At 37.4% G+C, this 16,414-nt stretch overlaps 1 protein-coding gene across 6 annotated transcripts in view; it reads left to right on the forward strand.

The window, feature by feature from the left end:
- Window positions 1-15,277, forward strand: part of tnn (tenascin N) — a 63,315-nt gene extending 48,038 nt beyond the window's left edge. For 3 of the 6 annotated variants that reach the window (XM_051860450.1, XM_051860434.1, XM_051860441.1), the window contains 10 exons: window positions 2,776-3,039; window positions 4,981-5,244; window positions 6,768-7,031; window positions 7,353-7,483; window positions 10,524-10,662; window positions 10,819-10,970; window positions 11,081-11,177; window positions 11,331-11,495; window positions 11,572-11,735; window positions 13,260-15,277. In XM_051860450.1, the coding sequence (XP_051716410.1) occupies window positions 2,776-3,039; window positions 4,981-5,244; window positions 6,768-7,031; window positions 7,353-7,483; window positions 10,524-10,662; window positions 10,819-10,970; window positions 11,081-11,177; window positions 11,331-11,495; window positions 11,572-11,735; window positions 13,260-13,385 (1,766 nt within the window). In that variant the 3' untranslated portion in view covers window positions 13,386-15,277. Of the gene's footprint in view, window positions 1-2,775; window positions 3,040-4,980; window positions 5,245-6,767; window positions 7,032-7,352; window positions 7,484-10,523; window positions 10,663-10,818; window positions 10,971-11,080; window positions 11,496-11,571; window positions 11,736-13,259 lie in introns of those variants that run through there. The other 3 variants (XM_051860468.1, XM_051860459.1, XM_051860477.1) reach the window with 3 other exon arrangements.
- Window positions 15,278-16,414: the final 1,137 nt, after the last annotated feature.

The raw sequence follows: 16,414 nt of genomic DNA on the forward strand, positions 1-16,414 counted from the left end.
TTAGGTAGGTGGTATGTGTCAAAGTAACATCCACATGGATGGCAGGACCCAAGGTTTCCCAGCAGAACATTGTCCAAAGCGTCACACTTGCCTTCTTCCCATAGTGCATCCTGGTGCCATGTGTTCCCGAGGTAAGCGACGCACAGCCACCCGGCCATCCACATGATGTAAAAGAAAACGTGAATGATCAGACCAGGCCACCTTCTTCCATTGCTCCGTGGTCCAGTTCTGATGCTCACATGCCCACTGTTGGTGCTTTCGGCGGTGGACAGGGGTCAGCATGGGCACCCTGACTGGTCTGTGGCTATGCAGCCCCATACGCAACAAACTGACCCAGTCGTCTAGCCATCACAGTTTGGCCCTTGTCAAACTTGCTCAAATTCTTATGCTTGCCCATTTTTCCTGCTTCTAACACATTAGTTTTGAGGACAAAATGTTCACTTGCTGCCTAATATATCCCAGGTGCTATGATGAAGAGATAATCAGTGTTATTCACTTCATCTGTCAGTGGTCATAATGTTATGCCTGATCGGTGTATACTTAAAGTATATTCATCGTAGTCTGAGCTTCTTTTCTTATATTAAAACTCATGCTAAATGAAATTAATGCACTCACCAGTGTTTGAATAATGGCATCGAGTTCTGTGCATCATTTTGCATTGAAGTGTATCTTCACAGCTAATCTACAGCGCATATCTCGAAACAGACATTAATTCTGTCCTGATTTTCATGATGGATAAATAGTTTTCCATGATAGAAAAGTGCCTTCAGCTTATTTGTTCTCCCCTGCTGTACCTTGGCCTGGAAGCTAGATATGTGTCCAGAGAAATTTGGGAGAAATATTTTCTAATCTGACTATACTTCAGTGGTCAGAGACAGGAATAGAGATACATTTGGCAGTTCGGCTCATTCCCTCTGGCTGCATGCTGTTTGATAAAGCACATATTATGTGTATAAGAAATAACACAGAAAAGAGCTGCTTGGCACATCATAACGCAGTTTATGAGTGGTTGTTTGTGTAATGAGATATTGACTAGGCGATTGCAGTATTATGAAGTTTTCAATGTCTCGCAAATGCGTTTAGCATTGGCATTGTCTGTTGTCCAGTGTAAGGTGTTGTTTTGTATTCTGGTCCATGTCTCAAACCCAGACAAGTCAAAAATGATAAGCCCACCATGGCAATCAGAGAGCATAAAATGAGAGCTGTGGATTCTAGCAATCTTGGAAGGCATCGGGAATCAGTTTCCATGATGCGGATAGCATGGTGACATTCGGCTAACCCTGCCGCAGTCACAGAACGGTAGCCTAAATGATGATTGCTTTTCCTTGTCTCCTCACTTCCTCCGTTGCATTGCTTGGGCACTCTCTTGGTTCCAGTGGAGCTGCTCACAAATGCATACTGCACTGCCTATATGACCCTGTGCACGTCCTCAGCTCTTCAGGTCTTGATAATTGAGAATCCATAAGCCTGATGAAATATAAAAATCTTAACTGCATCATTACTTTCACTTGCATACGGAATACTAAAAGTTGCCATAATGTATTCACGAAGAATCAATTCACTGTAAAAATGTTTTGTCAGGTAACTTAAAAAAATCCATGTAATATGGGGGTGTGGGAAGTAAATGTATTAAGTTTAGAGTAAATATATAAAAAAGTAAATGTATCATGTTTAATAAATATTTCAATATCAAATATTTTAAGCATTATTTATTAAAATACTTTAGTTAATAAATCATTTAAAAATATAATAAAAGTCTTTTTTATCATATGCAATTGTGAGTAAATGGTACATTTATCTTATATATATTTAAATATTATTGATTTTACTGTGTGCAAGGATTTAAAGGGATAGTTCACCCAAAAATTAAAATTCTGTCATTAATTACTCGCCCTCATGTTGTTCCAAACACGTAAGACTTTAGTTCATCTTCAGAACACAAATGAAGATATTTTTGATGAAACCTGAGAGCTTTCTGTCCCTCCATAGACAGCTACTCAACTACCATTTTGATGCTTCAAAAAGTTCATAAAGAGATCGTAAAACTAATCTGTATGAATTGAGCGGTTTAGTCCAAATTTTCTGAAGAGATTCGATCGCTTTATACGATGAACAGATTGAATTTAGGCTTTTATTCACATATAAACATTCATCAACTCACACATCAGTTGTGGTAAACAGAAGCTTAAGCATGTTTGCTTGACATGTGTGAGAACCAATGAGGTTCATTCTCGTGTTACGCAGCACGTTTGAGCTTCCTCAAGAACCAAAGAGGTTCATTCTCATGTGTTACGCAGCACGTTTGAGCTTCCGCAAGAGGTTTGTTCTCGCGCATCAAGCAGGTTCGGTTGAGCTTCTGTTTATGTTCGCTGATCAATGTTTATATGTAAATAAAAGCCTAAATTAAATCTGTTCATCATATAAAGTGATCGAGTGTCTTCAGAAAATTTGGAATAAACCGCTTGATTCATATGGATTAGTTTTACAATCTCTTTTTGAACTTTTTGAAGCGTCACACTGGTAGTTGCGTAGCTGTATATGGAAGCTCTAAAATTTCATCAAAAATATCTTCATTTGTGTTCTGAAGATGAATGACATGAGGGTGAGTAATTAATAACAGAATTTTCATTTTTGGGTGAACTATCCTTTAAATATTAATTGAAATTGTTTAAATGTTTTTTTCTGGACAAAATACTAATACAGAAAGTGTTTTCTCTTTTATTTGTACAACAAGCATTGTATTTATTTATCCGAGTGCCTTGACTTATCCAACAGACATTGATGCCCCAACCAATCTGGCAACCAGGGAGGTGACAGAGAACTCCGCAACTGTGACGTGGGACAGTGTACGTGCGGAAATCGATGGCTACATGCTGACTTACAGCTCTGCAGAGGGCACCAGCGGAGAAATTAAAGTGGGAGCAGACGCTACGTCTTACCAGCTGACCTCTCTGAAGCCAGGAGTCCTGTACACAGTTTTCCTCTGGGCCTATAAGGGCTCTCGTTCCAGTAGGAAGAGCATGACTGAGGCCGAGACGGGTAAGCTGTTCACCTTCTGGTTGAGGATGTGGGGCTTTACCCTCTCTGCTTTTATTTCCTCATCTCAAGTGTTCCCTCAAGGGATCTTGCCACTGGGCTTTGATCTTTCTTGCTTCTCACCGAATGGAAGAGTGGCATTCTCATTCTCAGATGTTCATTGTTTTCATGTGCATCTAAGCAGTCATTTCCTTGCTTGATTTTACTTCTTTTGACTGAGATTTTGTCTCTCCAACAAGGCTTTTGCATGCATGCCTTGCAGAAAACATTTACATCTGTGCATTTGGCAGATGCACGGTACGCATTTTATCTCTATGTATGTTATCTGGGAATCAGTGTTGCAAGCAGCAGTTTTCAACACCATATCATGGAGCCATAATGTTCATAGTATTTTCCATTTTCCATAAGATGAAGCATCATTAACAAATATAGAAGTGATGTTTTTTCAGCTCTTTTAAACTGCCAACCCTGTAATAATAAGACTCCTTCATAGCAATTCAAGTTTAAAAGAGAGAATGAGAAAGTTATTTCTCTAGTGGTTGCTGCTGTAGACGGTAAACCAGATGCTCTAAGTGCATTAGCAGCTGACAGACAGAGTCAGGAAACACAACCCAAACAGAAGCACTTGGATATATAACAAATGTAGCCATGCGTATCCTCTGTTGGGTTTCCATAACCATATATCACTGCTCACATTACAGCATCTAAAGAGCTTTAGAAGAAATCTGCGCACTATAGTGTGAGCCTCATTGTGTATTTCTGTTTACACTGTGATAACAAACTGCATGAATAATGGAAGATCTACAGTGGAATATTTGAGGATTTGCTTACAGGAATCAGGGAACCTAAAGTTTAGATTATTTTGTTGGAAATCATGTTGCTTATAGTAGCTGGTGCCTGAACTTACAAATGACAGTGTTCATAATGTTTGCTACTGTAGTTGACTTAATTAGCTTCAGATATTTTAATATGTAATGTAGTAATGCAGATTTTATGTTAATATTTTATACTGAGTGCATTAGCATCTCTGTTGATTGTACAATAATTCAACCATCACTCATCTCGGAACATGTTTGCTCTGTGCAAATGTTAATTCACACTGTCTGAGCATGATATTTTTTCTACTCTATTTTACCATATTTTACCGTACCGTTGTTTGTATTGTGTTACTGCTTCACTTTAATGTGTAAATCTTCAATTTAAATTCAAAGTATCAATCAGGTTGACAAATTTGAGGTAGTCAAAAAGTAGCTCGTTATTGTCATTGTTCAGGATCGATTACATTTTAATAATGTGGATTGGAGGTTCCTGAAATGACAACAAAAAATAACAGCATAAAAGTACAGAATAAGTTATAAATATATATAATATTTATAACTTTATATCATATTTATAACTTTATATAATTGCAGTGCTTGCAAGAAATTCTTGCCAGTTTTGATACTTTATATTTAAAAAAAAAATCCCATAAGCATTCATATAAGACATTTATATAAGGCATGATTTAAAAAAAAAAAATATATTATAAAGCATTCAGTGCTGTCTCTGTGTCGTAGTGATGAATTGCAACGTCCTAACAGAACCTGCTGGCTCCATCAATCAAGCTGAACACTAATTTGAGAAAATTGCACTTTTCATAAGCACAGAGCATTTTCAAATTTACATTAATTAAAGTAATTTATTTTCACTCAACTTTTTAAAAAAGCAACCAACATCTGATTAGATAAAAAAAAACTTTACTGATCCAAGAGGGAAATTAAGTCAAACTGTGATTGGAAATAATAGCAATTGCTATCTGCATCCTGCATTAAATGTATCAGTATGAAAAGGATTCCTCTACATGGACATGCATCATCTTACATCTCCTCTGCTGCACTGCCTATACCTGCATGGCTTTAATTCAGCAATGTTGTGTATTAACCTGTTGTACAAATGGCTTTTTAGACATAGATGCTCCTACTAACCTCATGACCAGGGAGGTGACAGAGGACTCCGCGTCGGTGACTTGGGACAAGGTGCAGGCTGACATTGATGGCTACATGCTGAGCTACAGCTCTGTAGATGGCTCTGGTCAGGAGGTCCGAGTAGGAGCTGACAGCACCTCCTACAGGTTCACTGTTCTGAAGCCTGGAGTTGTCTACACAGTCTATGTGTGGGCCATCAAGGGCCCTCGCTCCAGCAAAAAGAGCTCAACAGAAGCAGAAACAGGTTTTTGAATTGTCTTTCCAATCGGCTCATGCAAACTAACACAGAGTTCTTTGTTTTGAACCGTTTATCTGATTGCAGAAATAAGGCTTTTAACAAGGCCTTTGAGGAGAGATTTTCCTCTGATGCACTAAATTTGACTTTCAAATTACCCTCCCTAAATTCCAGTGATTGTTGTGCTGTACTCAGACATGTAGCCTTATGTTTCTACAGATAAACTGTTCAATCATGCATGTCTGTAATGTAGAAATGAGCATTAAAAGTGTTGTGTGTCATTTTTTCAATGTTAAAATACTTATATCCTAGGGTTATCCACCATTCAGAATTGAATTTGAAAAGAATTTGAGGAAACTAACCGGATGCAATATTGCAATTTGAATATGAAAGGAAGTTGAATTAAAATAAATTCAAATTCAAAGAAATTCATATAGCTGTGTAGAAAGTTTAGAAAGCCTTGAAGTTTGAAGGTTTATAGACAGACAGACAGACAGATAGATAGATAGATAGATAGATAGATAGATAGATAGATAGATAGATAGATAGATAGATAGATAGATAGATAGATAGATAGATAGAGAAGAGTTTGGGAAACCTGCTTGAAAAGAATAAAAAAAGAAATTTGGCAATTCTGTTTGTTGCCACTAGTGCACTGTAAAACCTGATAAAACCAATAAGTATGAGTACTGTAAACTCATATACATTATATTAACTTATATTTTAGTGTTGGTTTAGTCAATCATTAGAGTAAACTCAACTTAAAGATTTTTAGTTTATTTTATTCATTCAGTTTGAATTTAGGTAACAAGTCTTAACAATGGTGAAGAAATGACATGCTTCACCTTTAATCAAATGTCTCATCTGTTAATTTAGAATTACATACTCCTACTAACCTTTGACCAAAGAACTGAGAGACATCAATGTTACAATCAAAGCTCTGGGCATATGAGAAAAAACTACAGCGCCACCTAAAGGTTTACTTGTTTGAGTCCTGATCACCATGATTTTGAAAAGTAACACGTGTTCCTGGATCTTTTGTTGACATTTCTGTCTAAAAACATATCCCTACCCCTAAGCTTAACCCTACCCATAACTTATCCCTAAAATCAGAGGGAAATGATAGGTGATGATAATGGTGTAGAAGCCCCTAACCCTTGTTGTGAGCCTAAACTTGACATTAATGGTAAACTTATCCCTCAAATCTGATTAGTTGATTGGAATGTTGTTCTAGGGTCAACAAGGATCCGCAGAGATTGATGCGCCCAAGAATCTCAACATGTTCTGAAATCACATGCACAATAACATTCAAGTCCTAGAGTCAATGACAAACATGCCTCTAGAATGTACATAGATGTCTTTTCTTCTTAAGTACTTCACACAACAGAACAGTTTCATGTCTCTTATATAAAAAACTTCACTGGCCAACTCTTAATCTTGAGATAAACCCTAGAAAATGGAAAAATAACTGAAGCTGACCAACAAAAGTACTTCCTTGAAGTATTAACACTGTTGTACAAATGGCTTTTTAGATATAGATGCTCCTACTAACCTCTTAACCCGAGAGGTGAGCGAGGACTCAGTGTCGGTGACGTGGGACAAGGTGCAGGCTGACATTGATGGCTACATGCTGAGCTACAGCTCTAAAGACGGCTCTGGTCAGGAGGTCCGAGTAGGAGCTGACAGCACCTCCTACAGGTTCACTGGTCTGACGCCGGGAGTTCTCTACACAGTCTACGTCTGGGCTGTGAAAGGCTCTCGCTCAAGCAGAAAAGCCACAACTGAGGCTGAAACAGGTTATCTGATTCATGCAGGCAGCGTGGCTCTGTGCCTGTGCTTTCTTCTTCTGCCTAAAAATGTCTAATGAAGCATGACGAAGGTCTTTGCTAAGGTCTTGTCTCAGCAGTAGTGATAACTGAATTAATTATGCACAGAAAGCTTAAAGAGGAAGAATCCATCATTTTTCAACACTAACCGGAATGCGAATACTCATAGTTATAAGGAGAGACATTTCTCATCTATTAAGAGCTCATTAAGAATGAGTTGTATTCTCATGACCATTTCCAGACACACAATGTCGGCCTCATTCAACCGAGCACTTTTTTGTTGATCTGCAGAGATTGATGCACCCAAGAATCTCAAAGCCATTGATGTTCAGACTGAAACCTCCACTATTACATGGAAAGCTCCTCAGGCTAATATTGATGGCTACATCCTGACCTACAGAGCTGAGGATGGCAGCATGCAGGTTTGCTCCACACACAAACAGCTTTTGAAACCTGTTCAATTGCATACTGTATCCGTTTAATGGTAACACTTAGTTTACAAGGTATCATATGTTAAGATTAAATATTGCAGTAGCTAATATGAACAAGCAATAAACAATGCTTTTACAGCATGTATTAATGTTGTTTAATTTCTTAATTTACTAATATATATATATATATATATATATATATATATATATATATATATATATATATATATACACACACACACACACACACACACACACTATACAGTGCTCAGCGTAAATGAGTACACCCCCTTTGAAAAGTAACATTTTAAACAATATCTCAATGAACACAAAAACAATTTCCAAAATGTTGACAAGACTAAGTTTGATATAACATCTGTTTAACTTATAACATGAAAGTAAGGTTAATAATATAACTTAGATTACACATTTTTCAGTTTTACTCAAATTAGGGTAATGCAAAAATGAGTACACCCCACAACAAAAACTACTACATTTAGTACTTTGTATGGCCTCCATGGTTTTTAGTCTTCTAGGCATGGAATGAACAAGTTGGCGACATTTTGCAACATCTATCTTTTTCCATTCTTCAAGAATGACCTTTTTTAGAAACTGGATGCTGCATGGAGAGTGATGCTCAACTTGTCTCTTCAGAATTCCCCATAGGTGTTCGATTGGGTTCAGATCAGGAGCCACTGAATCACTTTCACCCTGTTCTTCTTCAGAAATCCAACAATGGCCTTAGATGTGTGTTTAGGATCATTGTCATGTTGGAAAAGTGCATGATTCCCAAGGGCACGGAGTGATGGAAGCATCTTCTCTTTTGAATGCCATCAATGAAATGCAGCTCCCCGACACCAGCAGCACTCATGCAGCCCCACATAAGGACACTGCCACCACCATGCTTCACTGTAGGCACCATGCATTTTTCTTTGTATTCCTCACCTTTGCGACACCATACAGTTTTGAAGCCATCAGTTCCAAAAACATTTATCTTAGTCTCATCACTCCAGAGTATAGAGTCCCAGTAGTCTTCATCTTTGTCAGCATGGGCCCTGGCAAACTCTAGGTGGGCTTTTTTGTGCCTGGGCTTTAGGAGAGGATTCCATATTGTGTCACGGGAAATAGTCTCCCCAGTTTGGCTTTCTACTTCTTTAGATAACTGCAGTGAACTTGCATGCCGATTTTCTTCAACCCTTCTCATCAGAAGACGTTCCTGTCGAGGTGTTAACTTCCGTGGACGACCTGGACGTTTCTGTGAGATGGTTGCAGTTCCATCTTTTTTTAATTTTTGTACCACTTTTGCTACAGTATTCTGACTGATAAGTAAAGCTTTGCTGATCTTCTTGTAGCCTTCACTTTTCTGGTGTTAAGAAATGATTTTCTTTCTCAGGTCTTGTGACATTTCTTTTCCATGTGGTGCCATTGCTGACAGCATGAAATGGGAAGGGGTTTTAACACCCTTTTAGTCAACTGTCTGCTGGACACCTGTGTAATGAATAATTAGACTCACCTGTGGTTGAATTCTTGTTAAATTAGACATTTGTAGTCTAAAATTTAACTTTGCTCCAGAGACTTTCAGTGGGGTGTACTCATTTCTGCATCACCCTAATTTGAGTAAAACTTAGTCTTGTCAACATTTTGGAAATTGTTTTTGTGTTCTTTAAGATATTGTTTAAAATGTTACTTTTCAAAGGGGGTGTACTCATTTACGCTGAGCACTGTATATAGATTTACTCATTTACTCTCTCTCTTTACTCTCTCTCTCTCTATATATATATATATATATATTTAGTGAAACATTAAATTTAAAATAACTTTTTCTGTTGTGATGGCAAAGCTAATTTTCAGCATTGTTACTGCAGTCTTCAGTGTCACATGATCCTTCAGAAATAATTCTGATATACTGATTTGGTGCTCAAGAAACATTATTATTATTATTATCAATGTTGAAAACAGTTGTAGTGCCTAATATTTTTGTGGTAACCGTTTTTTTTCCAGGATTCTTTAATTAATACAAAGTTCAAAAGAACATCATTTATTTGCGATCGAAATAGAACTTTTTTGTAACATTATATGTCTTGACTGTCACTTTTGATTAGTTTAATGCATCATTTCTGAATAAAAGTAACAATTTCTCTATAAAAATCTTACTGACCTCAAACTTTTGAATGGTAGTGAATGTATTTTATTTCAATATAAAATGAATGCTGTAATAAATTAAAAATAATGTAAAAAAAAATGATTGTTCATTGTTAGACACCCAATGCATTAGCTAATGAACCTTGTTGTAAAGTGTTCCTTGTTTAAAGGGTTAGTTCACCCAAAAATGAAAATTCTGTCATTAATTACTCACCCTAATGCCGTTCCAAACCTGTAAGACTTTCGTTCATCTTCGGAACACAAATGAAGATCTTTTTTTAATGAAATCTGAGAGCTTTCTGTCCCTCCATTAACCGCTACACAACTGAAACTTTGACGCTTCAAAAAGTTCATAAAGAGATTGTAAAACTAATCCATATGTATTGAGCGGTTTAGTTCAAATTTTCTGAAAAGACACGATTGCTTTATATGATGAACAGATTGAATTTAAGCTTTTATTCACATATAAACATTCATCAACTCACACATCAGTTGTGGTAAACAGAAGCTCAAGCATGTTTGATTGATGTGAGAACCAATGAGGTTCATTCTCGTGTGTTACACAGCACGTTTGAGCTTCCGCAAGAAACAACGAGGTTTGTTCTCACGCATCAAGCAGCTTATGGATTAGTTTTACAATCTCTTTATGAACTTTTTGAAGCGTCAAAGCGTTGGTGTAGCTGTCTATGGAGGGACAGAAAGCTCTCAGATTTCATTAAAAAGATCTTCATTTGTGTTGCAAAGATAAACAAAAGTCTTACAGGGGTGGAACGACATGAGGGTAATTAGTAATTAATGACAGAATTTTCATTTTTGATCTGATATGATACAATGAGACACAACTGAGTTCTTCTTTGTTTGATTAATTTCTCTGCTTTGTTTTTTTTAGACTGTGGAAAAAACATTGACTGCTCAGGACAATAGATTTGCTCTTTCTGGCCTTGCAATGGGGAAGAAGTACATTGTCACCCTTATTGCCTACAGGGGCTCGAAGAGGAGTAGGGTAGTGGAGACAACATTTAGTACAGGTAATACATGCAATACCATATTCCTTAATTCACACCTTTATTTGACTCCTAGTGTATTAACATACCACCAAGCATTATTTTCACCAAATATTAAATAAAAGAAAGTTAATAGAAAAAGAAAGCATCATTGATTCATTGAATTGCCATTATTTCTAGTGGGGATGGCCTACCCGTTCCCAATGGACTGCACTCAGATTATGAGGAATGGGAACATGGAGAGTGGCATCTATACAATCTACATCAATAACAACCGTAGCAGAACCATGCAGGTGTACTGTGACATGACAACTGATGGTGGCGGCTGGATTGTGCGTGTCGTTATTATTATGAAATATTCTTCCTGTCTTATTTTTTCATTCAATTTGTATCTACAGTATGAGTGTTGTATCTAACAACTTATCCAATGCATCAACCACAGGTGTTCCAGAGACGAAACACCGGCAAATTAGATTTCATGAAGCGCTGGAGAGACTATATGAAAGGCTTTGGAGAACTGAAAGATGAATTTTGGCTCGGTATATCTGATTAAGATTTCACATACGCTTATTGAAACCTTTCACTTCCCAATTCTTTGGTTCATACTGAACTAGATATTGATTTGAGCTGCTCTGATGCTTGTGGGTTTTTTTTTTTTTTTTTTTTTTTTTTTTGTTTTGTTTTTTTATCAGGCTTGGAAAAGATCTACGAGCTGACTAATACTCCTACACAGTATGAGGTGCGTTTCGATTTGGGCTTGGGATCAGAGCGGACATATGCCGTCTACGATAACTTCAAAGTAGCACCATCCAAACAGAAGTTTAAACTTACCATTGGCAACTACAAAGGAAACGCTGGTGAGCTGGATTATCTGATTATGCCTACAAAGTTATATGAAGCAAAGTCATGTTATTAATAACACATTGTGCACAGGTGATGCCATGACCTACCACCAGGGAGGGTCTTTCTCCACAGTTGATTCAGACAATGACATTGCGCTTGGTAACTGTGCTCTGACTCACCAAGGTGCCTGGTGGTACAAGAACTGCCACCTGGCCAATCTGAACGGCAGATTTGGGGATAACAGACACAGTATGGTGAGTTATGATCCTTTTGTTTTGAAGCTGACTGATATTTTGAAAAAATAAGTGGTGTGTATTGGTGTAGTTATGCCATGTAATCCACGGTAATGAGATGTAAATACCAGCAGAGGGCACTCTCAAATTACAACACTGATGGCAAGCCACTCGCACAGAATAGCCCAATAATTCAGAGGAAAAGCAGTGTCCTGAATCTATCAGATCTCATAAGTTCACAAATAAGACAATACTTGCAAGTTGGTTGGAGTTTTATGTTCCCATTAGAACCCCTATTTCTGTGAGGCTAACAGGTATACTAAATGTTTGAAAACAACATTTTAGGCCACAAAGAGTAGAAAATATTTTACAAAATGTCAAACTAAGCTTAGGTGTCAGGGGGTACCAACTTTTAAAAATTTTCAGTGTTAACTTTGGCATTTTAGACACTTTTATAATAGAAATGGCCCAAAAGTACTATTGTTTAGGAAGTTTTTGAAAGAAATTAAAGGGTTAGTTCACCCAAAAATGAAAATTCTGTCATTAATTGATATATTTTTAAGATGGAAGAATGCGGTTTTACAAATGCTAGAAATATGGCTTTCAAATGAAAGATTGGTATCAGAGAGCACACCCAGGTTCCTAACTGACGACGAAGACTTAACAGAGCAGCCATCAAGTGTTCTAGGTTATTACATGCAGAGGTTTTTGGTCCAATAATTAGAATCTCAGTTTTTTCTGAATTTAGTAGTAGGAAATTACTGGTCATCCAGTTTTTTATATCAGCTATGCATTCCGTTAATTTTGTAAATTGGTAAGTTTCGTCAGGGCGCGAAGAAATATAGAGCTGAGTATTATCAGCGTAACAGTGAAAACTAACGCCATGCTTCCTAATGATATCTCCCAAGGGTAGCATTAATGAGAAAAGCAACGGTCCTAGTACTGAGCCTTGCGGTACTCCATATTGAACATCGATATGACATCTCTTCGTTTACTACTACAAACTGATAACGGTCAGATAAGTATGATTTGAACCATGCCAGTGCAATTCCACTATTGCCAACATAATTTTCGAGTCTATTCAAAAGAATATTGTAATCGATAGTGTCGAATGCAGCACTAAGATCCAGTAACACTAATAGAGAGATACAACCACGATGTGATGATAGGAGCAAATCATTTGTAACTTTAATGAGAGCAGTCTCAGTACTATGGTACGGTCTAAATCCTGATTGGAAATCCTCACAGATACCATTTCTTTCCAAAAAGGAACATAGCTGTGATGATACTGCCTTTTCTAGCATTTTTGACAGAAAAGGTAGATTCGAGATCGGCCTGTAATTGACTAATTCTCTAGAATCAAGTTGTGGTTTTTTTAATAAGAGGTTTAATAATAGCCAGCTTAAAAGTGCATATTTGTAAGCGTTTCTAAAATACCAGCAAACATGAACAGAAAAAATACCACTATATTTTTCTCAGAGATGCTCCCCAATGATATAATGAATGAGTACAGTAGTAATAAATACATTCCTGATTGTCTTCCAGGGGGTAAACTGGAAGCCATGGAAGGGGCACCTGCAGTCTCTTGACTTTGCAGAAATTAAGATCCGGCCAGTGGGAACAGCGGGCAGACAGAAGAGGTCACTGAAGAGGAGGGTAGCTGTGTATTAACAATCACTTGACAAAAACTACAAAATGTTATAATATAATCCAAAACTTGAGGGAATTGGATCAAACCAGGTTGAAATCTGTCTTCATATCAGGAAAGCCACTCTAGTTGTAGCCGCTGTAGATTATATGCTGTGTAACTGTATTTTGTATGTTACAAAAGGCAGATTTTGAATAGAACATGTTTTGAACATGCTTTACTTCAATTTAGTATATATACACACTGTATATGAAAGAAAACCAAAAAACAAAGCAAAATTTGTAGCATGACTGACATCACAGTGCCATTCCTAACTCAAAGTAAGTGAGGGTATATTGTATTATGATCTTCACAGAAGCTCTTTTTTATTTTATAACAGTGTTTTGCAACAAAGGACTTTGTACTGTATAATAATTTCTAAAGGTTTTAATGGATATTAATGATTTTTCCCCATCGTAATAGCTGACAGTTATGATTAAATTTAAATGTCATGCATAAAAAGACGTTTTATAACAGAGGTTAAGCTATAATGTCTTCCATCTGGATGTGTACTGTAGTTGTACTATAATTCCTGACACAGACACCAAATTAAGTGTCACATATTTTTACAGAAATAAAATTTGTTGAAATAAAAAGCATTTGGAATCTTTCATACACATACTGGCTCTACAGCCAAAAATGATGGGAAATTAGAAAATTACACCATATATTGCAGCATTTCAGCATCATTGTCTCTGCAGTGGGCCGGCTGCCCTCAGAGTAACCAAAAATATAAGATTAGATCATACCGGGAAAATAACTGTTCTTATAGAGGAACTGACATCAGAAGGAGGCATATCAGCCTCAGCAGGAGCAAGACTGTATTGGCTCTTCTACAGGCCTCATGTGTTCAGCCTGCAGCTTTGCGTGGTTAATTTTTCCCTCATCAGTCCATGGCTGAATCACTGTTTTGAATGGGGTTTGTTATATTTCCTCTCCCCACCTTCCCCTACTGCATTAGTGTGAGCTGGGGCATGAGACAAAACAAGGTCTGTTTGCGTGGAGGGATCTGGGCAGTGGGTGTGCACAACCATCAGCCAGAGGAGAATTTCCTGACACTCAGGACTGTTATGTGATGGAAAACTGCAGCAGTAGGGTGTGTCCATGGCTGCAAAATGTTCACTAAGTGTTTTTTTCCCTCCATATAAACATACAGGAGATCTATCACACCTTGCTAATACCATATTATAGGTCTATAGATTCTGACACAAAGACATATATTATCTGTAATAAGTGTTTTAGACCTGTGTACACACTCGTTCTTGTCTCGTCATATCGTCATATGAAGCGTGTATGGTATGGACGTGGCATAGCCTAAATCTCGAACCTCCAGGGAATCACCTGTTTTAAAACAGAGGAAAGTCTGCTGGCAAAAAGAGAACGTGACAGAGCTCATAATAAAATGAGAATAAACTATGGTTTGGCTTTTGTTTTCGAGGTGGCGAGAAGAACAGGAATTTGAAATAGTAATATTTCACAATATTGTAAAAGCAAGGCTGAGATGCTGTTTTTATTACTCAACAAGGTATTTTATTGAACAGATATCTTTATCTATTGTGAAGGCTCATGTTCATCATCCGTACAGTCATGCAGAGCCGAAGCACAATAAAAACAATGTTCTTCTACAAAATGCATGCAGTTTTGTTTTTTAACCGCTAGAGGGCCAAAAGTTCAGCCGCATTTACATTACATGGTTCAAGTGACCCAACTCAGATTTTTTCCTCCCCATTTGCATCTGCCATGCAAGCGGACAGGTCGGATATTCCCCTCTCAATGCGAGTCGGGTGGCGAATGATGTCAGCTCACATGGACACCATCTGCAATCACATGACTCACATGAGAATCAGTTAGTACAGTTTACTGCAGAACAACTCATGTCGGTGTGAAATAAACAATTATTGAAATGTAGAAATTAGAGTTAATGCTCCAATCTCCTTCAGAAAATCCCAAAAAAAGTCCATTGGTTCCTCAGTGACTACTTCACTCAGAGAAGCTGTCAATCTCAGCTGTCAATCATGACGTCACACCCCTATTTTTATAGCATCCAATAACTAACTAAAACCAAACTTATTACAAAAAACGAACACTTGAACTTAAATCAGCATGATAAAAACTACCTAAAATGACAGAAACCATCTTTGAAAAAATGTATTTGAAGTGTAATTTGATTGTTTAGTTTGTCTTGCGTCCCATGGAAAGAGTGGGGATTAAGACCTATACTGCATCCAGCCACCTGGGGGTGATAGAAACGTTTTGGCTTCAATTTTCAGGGCTTGTGCAGTTCTGAAAAATAGGATATAGTCAACAAATCAGAATAGGGCATCAAGACCTGCAGTGTAAATAGTGTAAATAGGCCATAGTGTTCCTTTAGTTAAGTTCATTAACTTTGATGGGTATAAAAAAACTAAATACAGGCCAATAAATATAAAAATAATTTTATTTAATTTTGCATATCCACCCACCCCCCACCCCACCCCAAACATCCCAAAAAATGACAAAGCTGAAAATATCTGCATGCATCAACCTGCATAGCAATGACAAGGATGAATGCTGCTTCAGCATATTCATACAAACTGACACTCATTTTCATGCAGAACTGGACTGATCAAAGCTTTGCCATCACATATGTTGAACGAGAACACAGGAAACAGATCTTAACGGCTTTGCTGTTCAAACAAATGAAAAATGTTCTCCTTTGATCCAGCTGTGCCAGAAACCAAAATCAATGAAGGGCAAGTATGACCCAACCTTACTGATTACGCAATGAATAATTCAGTGGTTGCTTTACCCGATAATATGGAAATACGTGGTAGTCAAACACAACAGTTAAGTGAAAAAAGAGCATGATGGGTGTTAATGCATGACTTTCTGACATGCATAATCAGAATGTGTTGAAGTACCCACAAAAACATCTAATTACGGCACTGCAAACATCCCTGCATCTGAAAAGTGCAAGAAGATCAAAGTTTGTTTATCAGCAGGCCCAATTACTCACAACTGTGATGATAATGGT

The sequence above is a fragment of the Ctenopharyngodon idella genome, chromosome 2 (assembly GCF_019924925.1).
Source record: "Ctenopharyngodon idella isolate HZGC_01 chromosome 2, HZGC01, whole genome shotgun sequence".
In the NCBI taxonomy this organism is placed as follows: Eukaryota; Metazoa; Chordata; class Actinopteri; order Cypriniformes; family Xenocyprididae; genus Ctenopharyngodon; species Ctenopharyngodon idella.